Raw genomic sequence first — 19,436 nt, forward strand, 5'->3', positions numbered from 1 at the left:
CACACATAGACACACATACACACATACACATACACATATACACACATACACACAAATACACATACACATACACACACATACACACACACACATACACACATACACACACATACATTCTTGCTTTGCCAGTCTATCGATTAAACACATATTTGTGGTCTTTCACACATACACTTTCACAGTTTCGAACACACACGAACAGACACATGCACACACACACACACACGCACACACACACGTAGACAGACATATTCAGAGACACACACACACCTTCACACAGAAACGGATTCAGACACACACACACCTTCACACAGAAACGGATTCAGACACACACACACCTTCACACAGAAACGGATTCAGACACACACACACATGCACACAAAGACACACACACACACTTTCACACAGAGACAGACACAAAAACAGATACACACACATGCACACAAAGACACACACACACACACACACACACTTCCACACAGAGACAGACACAAAAACAGATACACACACATGCACACAAAGACACACACACACACACACTTTCACACAGAGACAGACACATGCACACACCTTCACACACACCGATCCAGGATTCAGACACACACACCTGCACACACTTTCACACACAGACAGACAGACAGACACACACTTACTCAGTTTCTCACACACACGCGCACACAAGTGCATGAACACACACACACACACACACACGCACACACACACACATCAGAAGTCCACATTCATCAGCAGTTTGTCATTTTGTTTTATTTCAAGACTTCACAGATAAATCACTTTGCAGTAGAATTGAGTGAAATCTCTGATGTGAATCAGCTTCATTCAGCTCAACTGCTCCATCCCAAACTCATATTTGTCAACTCTGACTTGCCAGCATCAAAGCTCAAATAAGGTAAAATATTTTTTTCATTTTGATTTTCTTTTACATATACTATATATATATATATATATATATATATATATATATATATATATATATATATATATATATACTGTATATATACACATATATATATATAAAACAAACGTACAAAGGTAAGAAAAGGCAACAGCATTATCAGCGAAGACGTCTGTATCAAAACAATAATGAGGGATCGTAAGAAGAACTGAAGCTTCTTTTATTTCACGCAGCCGCCGGAATAATACTTAGTACAACGAGTTAAAAGTACAGAAGCAACTCGGTGCTTCACGGTAGAAGTGGAAAAAACAAAACAATAAGTGGTTACTTGTGTTTAAGTTGGTGAGTTGTAGTTTATGTGCACAGAGTGTGGTGTCCATAGTGCAAATGGCTTTGATTGAACATGGAGCGATGTGACCGACGCTGTTGGAGGCCTCGTCCACACGTAGTTGGATTTTTTGGGAAAACACGACACTACGTCATAAACACCACAGAAGAAGAGGAGCAGCGGGTGCAGCGTCTTCATCACATTCAGACACAACACTGTACGGACGCCGTCCCCCAAGCTGGAGACGCGTCTAACCCCCTGGTGGAGACACGGAGGACACCGCCTCGCTCCTCGCTTCCTGACGGGGGTCCGGGTCCCGACGGCGGCGTTTCCCAGAAGCTCCGTCTGACTTCCTCCACCCACACTGTGTAGAGAAAGCTCCACCCTGGATGGAGTTCCCCAGAAGCTTCTATTCAAGTTCCTAGAACGTTGTTTGGTTGTGGGCGGGGCTAAAACGCAGTGGAAATACTACGTTTTCTATAATATCTGTACGCCTGTGGGCGTAAAAACCTGCTAAATATTTAAAGGCGGGGTTAGAAGACAGCACGACAGATAAAGTGTGGAGATGTGACGTTTAAAATAAAAAAAAGCAACATTCATATTATGCACAAACCTGCAGTCAAAACCACATTAAACAGGTTAAAGAAGCAGACTGGCAGCTCGGGGGCTGTCAGCGTCCTGCGTCTGGACATTCTCTCACGTAAAGTGTCAGGAGGAAGCAACAGGAAGTCATTCTCTGTTCCTGGGTGGACAGCACATGACGTGTACACGCCGTGCTTCTCTTAAGGCACATCACAAACTTTGTTGAATATAAGGATTATGTTTTTTGGCAGCGAAGGGAACGTCCGTGGCCGCTGACATCATGTTTTGGGGTTTTCTCAACTTAAAATTGGGAAATTAAGGTGTACATTTTAAGTTGAGTAACCTTGAAAATATAGGTTGAGTATTAATAATAATACATTTCTAGGAAACCCAAGGACATGTTTTTTAGAGTTGATCCAATTATGTTTTTTCAGTCTCTCCACTATTTCAAGGATAAATTTAAATTATAACCACCCCAAAAGAATGAATGTGTGTGTGTGTGTGTGTGTGTGTGTGTGTGTGTGTGTGTGTGTGTGTGTGTGTGTGTGTGTGTGTGTGACCCAGGCCTCCGGGGGCAGTCAGTATTAGCCTGGGTTCACAGCCTCAGATCTTCGGGTGAGAGTTGAAGAGGTGATGAGATGGGGCGGAGAGGAGGTGGAGAATGGAGAGAACTCTGCAAGGAAGGAGGAGAGGGGCGACAGCGCCCTCTATAGGTTGCTGTTGCAGTCGCGGCACAGGATGCGTTCTCCGTCGGGGAAGAAGCCGGCGCCCACCAGGGAGACGGAGCACTGGGTGCAGGTGAAGCAGGGCTGGTGCCACTGGCGCTCCTCGAAGGAGATGTACTTCCCTCCTCCGAACCCTGGGGCCAGGATGAAAGAATATGAATCATATATGAATCAAAGAGTTGTTTTATAATCTGCAATAAGGCTCATATACAACACCAATGGGTTTAGGGTTTAGTGCAGGGTTTTACCTGTGATGGGTTTAGGGTTTAGCTCAGGTCTTTAGCTGTGATGGGGTTTGGTGCAGGTCTTTACCTGTGATAAGTTTAGGGTTGAGTGCAGGGCATTACCTCTGATAGGCTTAGGGTTTAGTTCAGGTCCCTGCCTCTGATTGGTTTAGTGCAGGGCTATATCTGTGATGGGTTTTGGGTTTAGTGCAGGTCTTCACCTGTAATGGGTTTAGTGCAGGTTTTTACCTCTGACGGGTTTAGGGTTTAGTGCAGGTCTTTACCTCTGATGGGGTTTAGTGCAGGTCTTCAACTGTTATAGGGTTAGGGTTTAGCGCAGGTCTTTACCTCTGATGGGGTTTAGTGCAGGTCTGACCCTAAACCTAACCCTAACCCTAACCCTAACCTGTGATGGGTTTAGGGCTTAGTTCAGGTCCCTACCTCTGATGGGTTTAGGGTTTAGTGCAGGTCTTTACCTGTGATGGGTTTAGTGCAGGCCTCACACTTCTTGGCGTAGAGGCTTCCGAAGCACTTGAGGCAGTACGGGCTGTCGTCTCTGGAGGTGAAGTGCTGCCCGGCCAGCTGCATCTTACAGCCACCGCACACAAAACACTCTTTATGCCACGGCTCGTCCCGGTAGGTCACACCGCCTTTAGCCAGGGTCTGGGAAAGCACCAAGTTACCAACATCTTCACTTCAGCCGATCCGTTTAATTTGTTTTGAACTTGAGGAACATGCTATCGCAATCAACCCCTTCGCTTTGGGTCGAGACGGAATTTTGCACAATGTACCACAAAAGGAATTGAGTTCAATTTAGTATAGTTATATAATAGAATTTCAAAATTCAATAAACCCAAAACAAAATTAGGAAAAGAGACATTTGGCAAGATACAACCAAAAAGTGAATAACAATAAAACAAATGAAATTATCAATCACAAGAACGAGAATTTGGCAGTGTACAATTAATCCTTACAAATAAACAAACAATTTATTTGTTAGTTATCATGATTTAACTAGACAAGAGCCCGACTAATGCCAGATTTTTGGGTCTGATGCTGACCCTGATTTTGGAGAGTCATCAATCACTGATGTTTTGTCAAAAAGCGCAACATTTTTAATTTGAAAAACTTTTATAAAAGGTTCTATTTTTGAAAACATTTAACTTATAAGCAAACAAATACATAACAATAAATAGTCAAATAACTTTTTGATAGATAAAAGAATGTAAAAAATATGAATATTCTGGTGAATGCATCATGGCTTACTGCTTGGAGAGCTGTGTCCGTGTCCAAACGCGAGTGTAAACAAACATGGATAGATTACTAGTGCCTAGTAGGGCTTCTGCACTTATTTGAGTGAGTAACTTAAAAGTATTGTAAAACAGCCAAGTACAGGATAAATAATCAATGTTTTTTTTTGTTTATTATACTTATTTAAAGTCGAGAAACATCGGCTGCATAAGAAAGAAAGAAAGAAAGAAAGAAACAGTCTTTATTCATCACGCAACACACCACACTACAACACATGCTTGCACACACACACACACACACACACACACACACACACACATGCTTTGATGGTGCTGGTGAAATGGATTCTCTGCATTGAACCATCCTGGCTTGTCCTTCCTCCGGGGGCACAGCCAGGAGCAGTGGGCAGCGTACGTGGACGCGCCCGGGGACCAGGTGATAAGTGTCCATCGCTGGTCAGACCATGATGTGTGCATGTTTTTACTGACGTGAGGTGGAGGAAACCCCATGTGAGCACGGGGAGAACATGCAAACTCCACACAGAAAGGCTCCTATTTGGGAGATAACCCGCCGGAGCACGGTGCCAACAGCGCCCCAGGCGGGAATTGAACCCAGGACCTTCTTGCTGTGAGGCAGCAGTGCAAGGCACTGCGCCACCGTGCCAAGAATAACTGCCAATCCCAATGTGGTCAAAAACGTCAAATAATGACCGATATATCGGCCAAACCAACATATCGGCTGGGCTCTAGACAATATAATATGTCAGAATGGTGATGGTTTTGGTGGGAAAAAAAGCAAGAAATATAGAAGATACAGAAGATAGAAGTGACAATGTAATAGGTGGCACAAATTGGGATTCTGAGTGGGTTCCCCTCTGAGGGACGGACCTTTTTACAGCGGGTGCAGCGTGGGGCGAACTTGTCCTCGTAGCAGGAGACGCAGTAGTGCTCGTCCTTGTCGGGGATGAAGGACTTGGAGCCGATGGGCTGCTCACAGCTGCTGCAGGTGAAACAGGCCTCGTGCCACGTGGAGCCGGCGTACTCCAGCTTCCTGGTACCTGGGATGGAGAGGTGAGGATGGAAGGAGGGAGGGAAGGGGGCAGAAGGAGGGAGAGAGGGAGGAAGAGAAGGAGGCAGAAGGAGATTAAAAATTAAGTGTAATATGATACCATGAAAGAAACAATAATGCTATAACACAAACAGGGTCCATTTAACAAAACAGAAAAGGTTGACAGCAAGTACGACAGACAAAAGAGAGAGAGAGAAAGAGAGAAAGAGATACAGTCAGCCAGTTTGGAAGCTCGTCCAAATAAGGTGAAACACCAACGTACAAGAATCCTTCACAGCACTTCAGCATTTTTCATGATATTTATGAAAATGTCACGATTTTTTACAATTTTTCACGATTTTTCACAGTTCTGGATGATTTTTAGTTGTCTGCCAGGACTCCCAGATCATCCAATTCAACCGAAGGATCTTCTGGACATTTGCTGGTCCGAACCCAGCTGTGTGTGCTCCTGTTCATTGTTGTGCTCCCTGGACGTCCCATGAAGCCATGAAGTTAAATTATCCAGGGTGTCAAAAAGGATTGAATTATACACCTTTTTAAGAACTTTTTAAGACCAATTTGAACAAATATGAAGGCAGATTTTTGGACAAAATCGTCTGTTAAGGATCCGGTTCAGCGGCTGGCGTAAGGTTTTAGAACATCAGAAATGTTGACTCTTTATGCAGAAGAGCTTGACTCATTTTGACAAAAACAAAGGTTATGGTCAATGCTTGTGTTGGAATTAATACCCCAGAAATACAGGACTACTTACGACTACTACTACGACTTTGAAGACCTAATCTCTGTCAAACTGGATTTAAGAGACTTTTTAAGGACCTGCAGACACCTTAGTAAACCTATCTGGTTTTTTTTGCCTGATTAAACATTTTACACTTTATGTCCAGGTGTGTGAACCCCCAAACTGTGCAGTGGAATCCTCTCCGGCCAAGCGTCCATTCAAACACTGACTGTTCGTATGCGTCCGTTTTGTTGGACTGCGGCTCCATTGTGGCAGGAGACGGGATTCCCAACGTGAGCTGGGTCTTCCTGGGGTGAGCTGGGCGGCTCACAGCACCCTGCAGTCTGCCATCAGCTTCCCCTGAGCTGCTAATGACTAGCTGGCGCTCCAGGGAGCTCTTTGATGTGATCATCCTGTAAAACAATCATTAGGGCTCGGGGTGACCAGCTGGGCTCTGCAGCAGAGATGCAGCCCTGGCAGCTGAAACGTGGCGTGACGTGGTACCGCCGTCCCACGCCGAGCACCTCTGGCCCCGATTCGCTGATCTGTGGCCACTGCAGCGCCGCTGAAATAGTTTAGCGGCTTATCGCTTGTTATCATCAGACCGCTGGCAGCCCGCCAGCCCTGGGGATTTGGCCCAGAGACAACAAGTCAAGCAGACTGGCAATTATTCTGTCACATCCAGGCCTGGAGGCCTCGCACCAGCTCTCTGCAGATCAGGACCGGCCCCCACCTCCGGATATTTCTCCTGAAGACCCCAGATTAGGCCTGAGATCCTCCATCTTCTGGCGCTGGTAGGCACCACCCTTACCACAGTCCAAAATTATTTCAAATTATTTGTTTCATTGTTCAAGGTCCTTTCCACCAGCTGTTCACTAGGGTGAAGCTTGACAGCCGTGTAAGATGGCCGACGTGACCCTTCTCAATGCATCTACATCCACTGTATCTCATGCAGTGCGTCAGGGGGAAAGTTTATTTTTACAAGGTAATTATGAGAAGGTGACGCATAAAACATTCCCAAGAAAGAGAGCGCGCCCAGTCTGTCCGCAGAAAAACTTACTGTATGACACCAATGGTCGCCGAAGAACTGCATTCTGGGATCTTTTTATTACCGCAGAACCAACTTCTGGCCTGTTATCAATGAATCAGCTCCCACTTTGATGATAGCATGTTTGTCAAGGAACGTCATCTTAACTCGATATGACTCCACCAGGGTCAGCGGTCAGCTTTGAAGCGTACATGAAAGGTTTAAGGCCATGACCGTGATAAGCAGGAGCCTAACTCCTATACACCACGGAGTGACGATGGGAGAAAATGAACTCCTGCACCTTATCTGGCAGATGCTAAAGTGTTCCATGTGCACTCCATGCACCTCTTGCAGCCCTGGCTCAGACAGATAAGACCCCCATGGAGATATTTCAAGACCAGAAGAGTGTTTGTGGGACCCCTCACCTGGCATGACCGTCTTGTCGCAGGCCACGCACTTGGAGGAGAACTCGTTGCAGTAGCACTCGTTGCAGAGCAGGGCGTCGTCCTGGCTGGTGAAGGGCTCGTCCGCCAGCGAGCGGTCGCAGCGGAAGCAGCGGAAGCAGTGCTCGTGGTAGTGGTGGTCCTCATAGAACAGCTCCTGCGGGAGGCGCCGACGAGCGCACGCCAAGGTTGGTTACACGGAGGTGATATGGTAATATCAATAATGAACACACAACATGCTGTTATCTAGGGTAGTCCACCAGGGCCGGACATTAACGGTGACAACCACATTTGGGCTGTTGTCGACCATCTTGTGCGTTCTGGTTTCACTGTGGTCAACCACTTTCCTGTTTAGAAACGGACTTTAACAGGCTTTGATAATAATGCATCCCAGCAAAACTTTTTAACATAATCTAACACAGTTCAAACTGTACAACAACAGAAAAAAACAAGTTTGATTTCAGTCAAAATATCGATAGTTGCAAGATAAACCATTAAAAGAAACACGTTAAATATAACTAAAAAATAATATACAGATATTAATATGTTTCCCCTTTCTTAACTTCACTCTTAATATTGAAATATGTGTAATTATCACTAACTATCACAGTTATAAAAAATATAAAAATTCGGCAACCATTTTGTCATACTTGGCAAACAACAGCTGATGCATGGTTGCCAATTTGGGCAACCACTTCTTAGGGTTAGTTTCGGTCCGTGTCCGTGATTAATTGTTTGTAATGTTTGTTCATTATTGGACACACATCACGACAAAAACCCTCAGATTCTAGCCCCAATTGGGCTGTCTGTCTGTCTGCCATTGTCCTCTAGTGTAAAGGGCCTCAAGACCCCGTTGTCCAACCTGCAACGTTTTTGATCAAATCTGTTTAATTTAGCCTGCTTCTGTCTGGTCAGGTCAAGGTTCACGATGAGAGCCAAGCAGCCAAGAAGGAGAACAGCTACTCCTGGTTTCATGCGGCGCGTCCCCTTGTGTTTTGGTGGCTTCCTAAGCAACGCGGTGCTTTGACGTGTAAAGATGCTTCTTCCATAGCTGCGATAAACAAACCCCGAGTGACACAGACCACAGCTCGTCCTGCAGTCTAAACACCTTCCATATCACCAGCTGAGAGGTGACGGCTCGAGGTCGCTCTGCGCTTCGTGTTTAAGTTCCTCTTGGAGGAGACGGGCGGTGCATGTGCGTGGACTGAGCCAAGAATCAACTTAACATCAACGAGCCAAAGTCTTTAATGACTTGAGTTTAATCAGGGTTTCTGCACGTTCCAACAAGTTCAATTAGGACTTTTTTAAGACCATTATGCAAGTAAGGCCCACTTCACATACCAAGGATATGAAGGAAACCACCCACGTCTGTGTTTGTGGTTGTGTGTTTGTGTATTTGCATTTTGTGTGTTTGCGGGTTGTGTGTTTGGGTGCTTGCGAGTTTGTGTGTTTGTGTGTTTGTGTGTTGTATATTTGGGTGTTCGAGTGTTTGTGTATTTGTGTGTTGTGTGTTTGTGTGTTGTATGTTTGGGTGTTTGAGTGTGTGTGTTTTTTTATTTGCATGTTGTGTGTTTGTGTATTTGTGTGTTGAGTGTTTGTGTATTTGCGTGTTGTGTGTTTGTGTGTTGTATGTTTGGGTGTTTGAGTGTTTGTGTGTTTTTGTATTTGCATGTTGTGTGTTTGCGTGTTTGTGTATTTGTGTGTTGTGTGTTTGTGTATTTGTGTGCTTGTGTATTTGCGTGTTGTGTGTTTGCGTGTTTGTGTATTTGTGTGTTGTGTGTTTGTGTATTTGCGTGCTTGTGTATTTGCGTGTTGTGTGTTTGCGTGTTTGTGTATTTGTGTGTTGTGTGTTTGTGTATTTGTGTGCTTGTGTATTTGCGTGTTGTGTGTTTGCGTATGTGTGTTTGTGTATTTGCTCGTTGTGTGTGTTGTGTTTGTGTGTTTGTGTCCGTGGTGTGGGGAGGGTGTGGTTTGAGCAGCCACACCGCTCTTGGGTCGAAGTAATTGGGTCCAGGATCCGAGTGACTATACACCTGTTGCTCCTTACACAAATCAACGAGCAACAGGTAAAACCCCCATCCCCACACACACACAGCAGAGGAGCCCTTGTCATGACATGCTGTCCATCTGCGCCGGGCCTGTTCCTTCCAACCCACTCTCTACAATAAACTGGTATGTTTCAACGCCATCGCCTGTGTCTCTGTCGGAGGTCCCTGAAACACCACTCGGGTGGAGCGTGGTAGGCGGAACTGCCACGCTCTGTTTGTGTGTTTGTGTGTCTGCGTGTTCACTGGCAACAAAAGCTGTGCGCTGTGTTTCCAGGCTGTTGGTGGCTCATCACGCGTCTCCAGCTCCAAGAAACCGTGCAGCAGCAGTAAACGATCTTCCCGCCTCATGTTTGTGTTTCCCATTTAAAAAGGATTAAACATGTGACACGATGACGGGGGGGAAAGGAGACTCATGCTCCTGTTTATTTTTTTTTATTTTTTATTTTTTACCGATCCGAAAACAAATTAGCCCAGCAGTTTAACATGAACACAGTGGAAATTGCCGCTGTAATTGCATGTTAAATCAGCTTTTACTGTGTCATGCCGCACTGAACGTATAGAAAGCGCCTCATTTAGCATGTTTCACGCACCATTAGCGTGAAGGCGCGGCTGCTGAAGGCGTTGAACCCCTGTATGGAAAGGCAGTTAAACTCCACTTAACCTTAATTAGCGGTGATTCTTTGAGGATTCAGTCTTTGATTCTCTCACATAAACACCATTAATTAGATTACATGGAATTGTTTAACTTGGGGGATGTTAAATTAATTTGTTTTTCCCCCCTAAATTCTACAAAAATAACATAAAAAAAAGATATATTTCAAGTATATTTAAACTGGAGATACTCTGACATATCAAATAGTTTTTTACTAAAGATTTTTGGGATGTTGCAAAAAATGAGTGTAATATATTTGATATGTTGGATGTATATACAGAATGCATATTGTATTTATCAATGCCCCCAACAAATTATAAATTAACTTGACTTCTGTTTCTATGCACTGTAGAGCTGCAACAAATAGTTGATTCATCGATTAGTTGCGAACTATTAAAATAATCACAGAATATTTTGATCATCGAATAATTGTTTTGAGTCATTTTTTAAGAAGAACATTTCCAAATTCTCTGATTCCACCTTCTAAAATATGAATATTATCTGGTTTCTTTAGTCCTGACTGAAAATGAATATCTATGGGTTGTGAACAAAACAAGACATTTGAGGATGCGGCATCGGGCTTCGGGAAGCAGTGGTCGACATTTACAGCATTTTCTGACATATTATGGACAGAACAACTAATAAATGAATCGGGAAATTCATCGACAGATGAATCGATAATGAAAATAATTGTTAGTCTCAAATACTCTCATGTACTTTACATTCGTCTGCTGTGTTGTGCTGTTATTATGCCGTCATGTTCTTGTGGCTGTGGGACCAAATGTCCTCCACCCAGCTAATGTGATATTGTATTGATTATGTTCTGCGATGCTCCATATTCACCCGTGCGTCGTGTGCGATCAGCTCCTTGCACTCGTCGCAGGTGTTGGAGAAGAGGCTGTCGTAGCAGGGGATGCAGTACGGACTCTCCTCCGACTGGATGTACTTGCGGCCGTACAGAGACTCCTTGCAGTTGTCGCAGTCGAAGCGGTCGGCCATCTTGACGCCGTCTCAGCCTGAAACACAGGAAGGCGGCTTTTAAAATGTCTGAACGAGGACACAAGCAGAGACCAATCACCACGGTGGATGCAGAGGGCCATGTCAAACATGGTGGTTTAATGAGCCCATAATACACAAAAACATGAAAACATTTGACCAGAAACTGGAGGTGATATGACTGAGAGATGACCCGGGGTAGAGGGTTAGAAGAGACTGGGAATAAGAATTAAGCTCCTTTAAGGCACATTAAGCTGCATTTTTCCCATTGTGGGAACCAACCTTATTTTGCCACCATTTTTAAGATTTCTTTATGAACAGAGTACTGACACCTTTCCCTATGACCCAAAGTAATTGTTCAATTATTTTCTATATTTTCATAATTTTTCTTACTCCTGAAATTTCCCCCAAAGTCTCAGACATCTCATGGTTAAACTTTCAGATTTTTCCATGTGAAAATTAGCTAATTTAGCCTCACAAATCTCACATTCTTGGCCTATTTTACACTTTATTGAATCATAAAAAAAGCAAATTTGAGAAAGATTTTCTTCATCTTGAACAACTAAAAACATCTCAAACAAACAAAAGAAAAATCTCTGAACAACAAAAAATATATAGATCTAAAAAAATGAATATTAAAGATGTTTTCGTCTTGTTTAGCCATTTGACATGAACCCTTTTGGTAAGTCCCACATCGTGGTGTCCTGGGATAAAATAATATTAAAATAAAGGATTTTTACAGATGACATCACAGTATCTCCAAACAGGACGTCAACTCAGTGGGAGGAAGCTGCGAGGAGCTGGGATGCATTCAGACGACGCCACCGAGGAGGGAGAGAAGTCAAACAAACAGGTGGAAGGGAGGGAGGGAAATTAAAAAAAAAGAGAAGAGGAGAGAGGAGAGAAAAGAAGAGAACAGGAGATGAAAGAGGAGAAGAGAAGAAGGGGAGATGACGAGAAGAGAAGAGGAAAGAAAAGGAGGAGGAGAGGAGAGGAAAGAAGAGGAGAGGGGAGAAAGAAGAGAAGAAGGGGAGGAAAGAGGAGAAGAAGGGGAAAGGACGAGAAGAGAGAGATGTGTAACAGGAGATTGATTGTGACTCGACTTTCATCAGTAACAAACTCTTATTAACTTTTATTGTCTGGTGACGAAAGAGAGAGAGAGAGAGAGAGCGACAGGGAGGGGGAGAGATAGAGAGGGAGAGAGAGAGAGAGGGAGAGGCAGATTTATGAGGAAGACGCTATGACCACTTCACTGTGAATATTTAGGAGACAAGAAGCTTTATGTTTGGACCACCAGCTGAGTGTGTGTGTGTGTGTGTGTGTGTGTGTGTGTGTGTGTGTGTGACAGAAGGTGCAGAAATCACTCGTCAGTATCAACCTTTTGCGTCCGGTCGTATTGTGGTGAAATTCATATCAACGTCACATTGTGACACGGAATCCAGAAGCTGTCGAGGAGATTTGACCTCAATTCTTCCACGATGCCAACTTGCCAAGTTGGCAACCGTGCATCAGCCATTGGCTGTCAAGACCGACGACGCAATCTGCCCAATTTTCATAATTGATAAGTGATAAGAATCTGATGTGAAAAGTGGTTGACAACTTGGGCAACCAGGCCACACAAGATGGTTGCCCCGACGCAAATCTGGTTGCCCGGGGGCAACTGGGCAACCGTTGCCGAATCATTCTCTACATTTACCGTACGCCGCGATGTGCCGAAGCTCAGCTGGGTTCTTTTAGATTTTTAGTTCGATAAACATGTATTTGCAGTGTAGTGATGTCGGTGGCGGTGACTCTTCCCTGAACATTGAACGCCTTGTGCCAGCACATTACAGCAAAGCTGGAAGGAAGCCCGGGCGGAATAATAATCACATTCCAATACCATAATAAATCAGACATCATGCCACGGCTGCCTGTCTTACACAACAGCAACAAAATAGGAGCGAAGTGGATAATAATAATAATCATAATAATAAAAGTGGGAGTAGTCATGGAATAAAGTCATGGAATCCAAGGACCCGACAGAGACAAAAGGATGAGCGGCCTTGGACACACACACTGTTCACACACCTGCGTTTGGAACGCACAACTACCACACAGATTCCCGCACGCAGGTGTGTCGTGCACACGCTCACACACACACACACACACACACACACACACACACACACACACACACACACACACACACACACACACACACACACACACACACACACACACACACACACACACACACGGATTAAACACAAACTCTCTTATCTTAGCTCATCTTATCTTATCTCACCTGTACTCCCTCCTCCTCCTCAGACACACCCTGGTTTACAGCAGAGCAACGATTAGTCGATAAAGCAATTAGTTGCCAACTATTAAATGTATCGCCAACTATTTTGACAATGAATTAATCATTTTCCCAACATCTGCCATTCCAGCTTCTTAAATGTGATTTTTTTCCGGTATTTCTGATATAAAACACCAGCGGTTGCAGCTCTTCATCACCCCCAGCGGCAGGACTCCACCTCCTGGGGTTTATCCTAAATGCCTTCTAACCGTAACCCATAATAAAACACAGCTTCATGTGACCCGACGTGAACGTCTCTTTTCATCAGCTCCAGCTCCGGCTCCGGCTCTGACTCTAACCCCCAGCTCCTGGCACTGGGGTAAAAAAAACAAACATTTGGGAAGTTCTGATTTAGAGGAACAGGCTCTGAGTGATGAGTCGTGCACGGGAACCAGAGGAGCATGACGTCGGCGCTGACCTCCCGGCGCTCCGCACAAATACGTGACTAAACCCAGAAAGCAGCGACCTAGAAAACCTCCGACCGACATCACTTCCTCAGCGCCGGCCTCGCAGCGGAGGCCGAGGGCGGGGGGTTGGGGGGTGGTGTGTGTGTGTGTGTGTGTGTGTGTGTGTGTGTGTGTGTGTGTGTGTTTTATGAAAGGCGGAGAGGAGAAAAAAAAGCAGAAAGGAGGAACAGAGGACAAAAATGGAAGGATAAGAAGGAGGAGAGAAGGGAAATGCAGTCGGGAGGCTGCATCCACTCCGGGTCCTGAAGACGCTTCTCACAGATTTTTTGGATCCACGTCTCCTCCGTGAGACGCAGTGACTAAGAACCGGGATCTGCCTTCATAACGTTCCTAAATTCCCAAATACCAGAGCTGTGACCCGCTCAGCTCCACGGGAGTGGGGGGGGCTTTGAGGAAATCACTACCACATCCAGCGGAGGCAGTACCCAGCTTATCATCCAGTTCTCCTAATCATCATCTGGGGGTAGTTGGGAAACCCAGCAGCTACCGGTCAAAAACCCACTCCGCTGCAGATACTCCCTCCTGTTCTGTTCTCCTGCATTTTTTAACCGTGTCAAGGCCTGGCTGTGCTGGCTGTGCTGGCTGTGCTGGCTGTGCTGGCTGTGCTGGCTGTGCTGGCTGTGCTGGCTGTGCTGGCTGTGCTCCGGTCTGGGGCAGTTGTTCCAAATACTGGTTGTTTAGATAGTGGAGGAACGTCAAGGCTATGACACACAGACATCACAACCCTCCCCGGGCCAGCGGACGGATGCATCAGAACAGCGGCTCCCTCCCACGCAGACGTTTGGCAGAGGCTGCTCACTTCTACGTCACTGAACTACTTCCTTGATAGGGACGCTCGCATCATGGGACGCGCTGAGGAACCCAGGGGGCGGCGACGCCATGCCGGGGCGGCCGCTGACACCGCGAGCCCCGTGCGGTTGCCTGTTGTCCGGACAACATGTCCGCTGGGATCCCGCCGGCCGGCCCGTTAATCCCCTGCCCAAACTCTGCTCACGCTCCAGTTGGCGGCAGACCATATCCCCTCACTGGGAGTGGGAAAACGCTGATGAAACCATCACCGCCGTCATCACCAGCCACCCCCCCCAACCCGCCATCTCCCACAAGCTGAATCCACAAGGGAAACGTCTGTCGGGTTTCCCAGGGCGAGACCAGGACTGTACTCAACGACGGGTCCAGACACCCAGCCCGACCTTTGGGCCTCCGCCCAGCGAGAGCAACGCTAGAAGCCGCTCTGACGGTTAGAAAGAAACCTGAGCCGCAGCCGTCACCATCAGCGGGAGGGACGCAGCCTTAACGTCACTCCCCCGGTTTCACCGCTTTAAGAAACAGGGAGATAAATGTCAAGTTGAAGGTTTGGAACGACCGTCTGTGTTTTTCCTTCGATGCAGGGTCCTTGAAGAAAGGCCTTGAAACAGACGGCGTGTTACAGCCCTCAACTCTCGGAATAAGAGGAATAAATGAGCAGATATCTGACGACCTGTACGCTCACACAGCTTCTCCTGCGCCTACACACACTTCAAAAACAAATATCTGGGCTTCCAGTCTCTATGTGTTGATGTCTCCTACGTCTCTATATGTGCACGATGTGTTACACAGTGTAAATGTAAAAGTGTACTAAGTCTAGTGTCATTTCTTACCAATTCCAGGCTATGGTGACACAGTGTACTGTACATGCATGCCCTGAAGGCAGCCCCCCCCCCACACACACACACACACATACACACATATTACAAGCAGGTCTGTGACATATACTAACACAGCGATTCTCTTTTGTCTTTTGGCGAAAAAAAATCGAAAGATCTCAAATGACAGTTGTCCTGCAGTGGGACTTATTGTGAAGTGTAAAGTGGAGGTCTGTGTGGGAACCCGAGCGTCTGCTTTCCCTCACATCCCAGAGACGGCGACAACAAAGGAACCAGAGAAAGTGATTCCGGCACCAAGAAATAAAAGGAAAAAAAACAAACAAACCCGGAAGCAGCCGGGGGCCACTTTCAGAGGCAAGTGAAGGTCGGAGCGGGATCTTCAACCTGGGAGGAGTCAAAGGAAACCAGGGGAAGAGGAACGGAAGAGGCGGCGGTTAAACACGTGGGGTCATCCCACCGAGACGGGGGATGTCTGGGAGCAGACGGACGGACGCTCTCTGGCTCCATGCGGGGAGCAAAACACACTTGAGTTAATCATCTGAGGCCATCGAAAGCTGAAGCACGGTGTCGGGGACGCCCTTGGGGGGGAGAGGGGGGCCTTTTCCATTTGGTCGCTCACGCATTGCTGCCGACGGAGTGAATTTCAAAACAAAGACACGTTCGATGTTCAGCGGACCACGACGTTTGTTTGAGTCGGGGGGGCGTCTGAGAGATTGCGATGGCGGGACAGTCCGTCCCTGAGGTCACAGTGTGACGGGACAGTCCGTCCCGTTGTCACGGAGCTCGGGGAGAAGCTTCGGGATGTTCACATTCTCAACGTCTGGAGCTGTGTTTCCAGCCTTTTGAGAATAATGATATAATCCCACGGCAGCAGCATCATGTTAACCACCAAAACATCAGAAACACAGAGAGCCACGCCGGTTGTCATGGAATACTGATGGTGGTGACGCACGACTCGCAAACGATTCGTTCATGGCGAACAACACAACACGAGCTGGAGGGGACTGGATTGGCGCAGGAGCGTCGCTTTGAGGCGCCGGCGGCTCTTGGGGGAATCGGTTTTCGCCAGACGCTCTGGACTCCCGGGCTCAGACACGACGGAGCGACCCTCAGTCTCGGTGTCGGTTCCATCTGGTTGCACTTCTGGAGCGTCGCCCTCCGTCGCTGGCTCTCGCTGCATCAGATAAACACCGTCCAGTCCAGTGACGGAGAGGACGGCGCGAGCCGGTGAATCTTATCACGAGCGGAAGGGGAAATTGCTCATGAAGAGGGCGGCGTGAGATAAGATGTACATAAACACACACACACACACACACACACACACACACACACACACACACACACACACACACACACACACACACTTATTAAAAACAAGCTCATAAGATCCTTTCTGGCTATAATGGTCCTTCAGTTTTAAAGTACAATGTCTAGAAATAACTCCTGCTGGGAAGAAACTGCACTGAAATACTAATCACTGCGGTAAATACCGTCAGAGTTGTGGAGGTTGTTTTTTTCGCTTTTTGTAATCCTGTCTGATATATTTGCTGCAATTGGGATTTCGCAATGAGGACAATAAATGTGATAACGTGATCTGATGAGTGTGTGTGCCCCCCCCCCCCCCCCCCAAACTGGTTTGGGTTTCGTTTGAGCAGCTCGGGCAAACACTGGGCTCCAAACTACCGGCACTTGGACCACACACATCCTCAGACACGTCCACGAGGCCACAGAGAACCACGTGAGGCTCCCTCCGCCGCGGCCGGGCTGCGGGACGGCAGTTTGAATCCCGGCTGGAGCAGCAGACGCAGGGAAGGCGAACCCCTTCATTGTCCCTGATCGTTTAAACACCGCCTGGGGAGGAGGAGGGCGGAGGAGCAGCGCCCAAATGGAAGCCAACGTGGTAAACACGGAGGGGGAAAATGAGTACCTGCGGCAGAAGCTGTCACCGTGACCTTTGTAATGACTGCTTCTTGTCTGCATTTTGGGACGTTGCAGGTGTGGAGATGGGACGCAGCGGTTTCTAATGCCAGCTTTGATGCTGCCCTGAGGTAGAGCTGGATGTTCTGCAGATGGCAAATTTCTGACCTTAGATATTAAAAGATTTGATGGTGAATGGGCGGCATTTAAACTGTAGAGCGCTTTTCTAACCACTAAGGCGGCTCAAAGCTCCTTGCAGGTTACGTGCCTCACACTCACACAGCGAAGGCAGATCAGCCGCTGCTCGGGAGCTCCTAGGTTCAGGGGTCCCAAACGACAGGCCTGGGGCCATATCCGGCCTGCGAGCAACTTTAATGTGGCCCTTTTTCATGGTGGTAATATATTGATAAATCTGGCCGGCAAATTAATGTTTTGCTTTATTAATCTACACAAATGTACTTAAAGTTTTCAAAATATAAAAACAGAATAAAATAAATCATGAGAGAGGTATTTCTAACAGGATTACTAGACAAGCCACTAATGTGCATGACAAAAAACCCCAAAACAAAACAGGTTTTCCCATGAGGTACAACACGTCCCCCCTAGAGGAAGACAACCTGGCCAGTGGCCTCAAGGTCATTCGAGTCTTGCTCAAGGACACCTCGGCAAATGAGCTGGGGCGAGCCCAGGGTCGACCCTCCAGTCGCCAGGCGACCGCTTCTAAGCTTTACATAATCATTCAGCAGATGCTTTTGTCCAAAACGACTTACAATTATTCATGCATAGATGGACGCAGCCATCAGGAGAAATTAGGGGTCAAGTGTCTTTCTCAAGGACACTACAGCGTTCTACCAGGAGGTGCTGGGATGAATCGGCAACCTTCCGATTACTAGACGACCCATTGTACCTCTGGAGCTACAGCCCTCTATCTCAGAAGACAACCTGGCCACTGCACCGCTCCACTGAAGCCCGATAAGACGACGTCAGATCCATTTTAAAGAGCTTTTGGGGAAACTGGCTCAGCGCAACGTTATCTTGACGAGCTGCGTTTGGTTGAACTAAAAACACTGATTTGTCATGAAAGGATGTTTTCTTGGCAGAGGAGCAGAGAGGACGTGCAGCGAGGAAGAGGATGTGCAGGGAGGAAGAGGATGTACAGGGAGGAAGAGGATGTACAGGGAGGAAGAGGATGTGCAGGGAGGAAGAGGACATGCAGCGAGGAAGAAGACGTAGACAAGTTGCGAGTGAGAAAAACAACAAGGAAATGCCTCCAGTTGTCGCATCAAATCCCTCCCATTTGGCAACCCTCTGTCCTCCATCCCATAATGCTCGGGCTACACCAAACAATAACATGACAGGAACAGTAAATCACACAGTGCCTCCGACCGCTGACACAGAGTCAGGCACCGAATGGAAAAGCAGCAGGAATTTATTCTGGTATCACTGTACGTGGACGGTCATTTGGGTCGACATTTATCTTTCCTTGAAGCAAAAAAAAAAGAAAGAAAGAAGGAAAGAAAGAAGGAAAGAAAGAAGGAAAGAAAGAAGGAAAGAAAGAGAGAAAGTAAGACAGAAAAAAGACAGAAATGAAAAAAGAATCAAAGAAAGACAAAAAAAGGAGAAAAAAATGCTTCTATACATTAAAGCGTCACATCTGGTTTGCATCGGGGAAACTATGCAGAGAACTCCTGGATTCCAGGAGAGGAAAGGAAAGGAAGGAAAGGAAGGAAAGGAAAGGAAAGGAAGGGAAAGGAAGGAAAGGAAAATAAAGTAAAACAAAGTAAAACAAAGGAAAGGAAAGGAAGAAAAGAAAAGGAAAGGAAAGGAAGGAAGGGAATGGAAAGATGCTGCAGAACCAGACCATTCCTCTAGAGGAGAAGTACGCTCTAGTCTGTACGGACGCTCCCTGACATCCCCCCGACGCCCCACGCCCTTTGAGACTGAACGGCGATGGAGGAACGTGGAAATAAACCGGATTTGGCTTCAGGATTTTTGGATTGGATTGTCAAAAAAAACAAACAACGACAAAAAAACACCATCGCTATCGCTCCAGCCCGTGCGAGATTTTCCCAAAGCCGGTAATCGGGTGTAGCCGCTCC

At 46.5% G+C, this 19,436-nt stretch overlaps 1 protein-coding gene across 1 annotated transcript in view; it reads right to left on the reverse strand.

Moving 5' to 3' along the window:
• Nucleotides 1-1,052: 1,052 nt before the first annotated feature.
• The window catches only part of fhl3a (four and a half LIM domains 3a), a 35,172-nt gene continuing 16,788 nt past the window's right edge, over nt 1,053-19,436 (reverse strand). Inside the window, exons 2-6 of the mRNA XM_080005374.1 lie at nt 10,820-10,992; nt 7,259-7,433; nt 4,908-5,077; nt 3,246-3,432; nt 1,053-2,679 (exon numbers count right to left, since the gene is read on the reverse strand). Coding sequence (XP_079861500.1) covers nt 2,528-2,679; nt 3,246-3,432; nt 4,908-5,077; nt 7,259-7,433; nt 10,820-10,975 — 840 coding nt within the window. The 5' untranslated portion in view covers nt 10,976-10,992 and the 3' untranslated portion in view covers nt 1,053-2,527. The remainder of the gene's footprint in view (nt 2,680-3,245; nt 3,433-4,907; nt 5,078-7,258; nt 7,434-10,819; nt 10,993-19,436) is intronic.

The sequence above is a fragment of the Zeus faber genome (assembly GCF_960531495.2).
Source record: "Zeus faber genome assembly, chromosome: 8".
Lineage (NCBI taxonomy): Eukaryota > Metazoa > Chordata > Actinopteri > Zeiformes > Zeidae > Zeus > Zeus faber.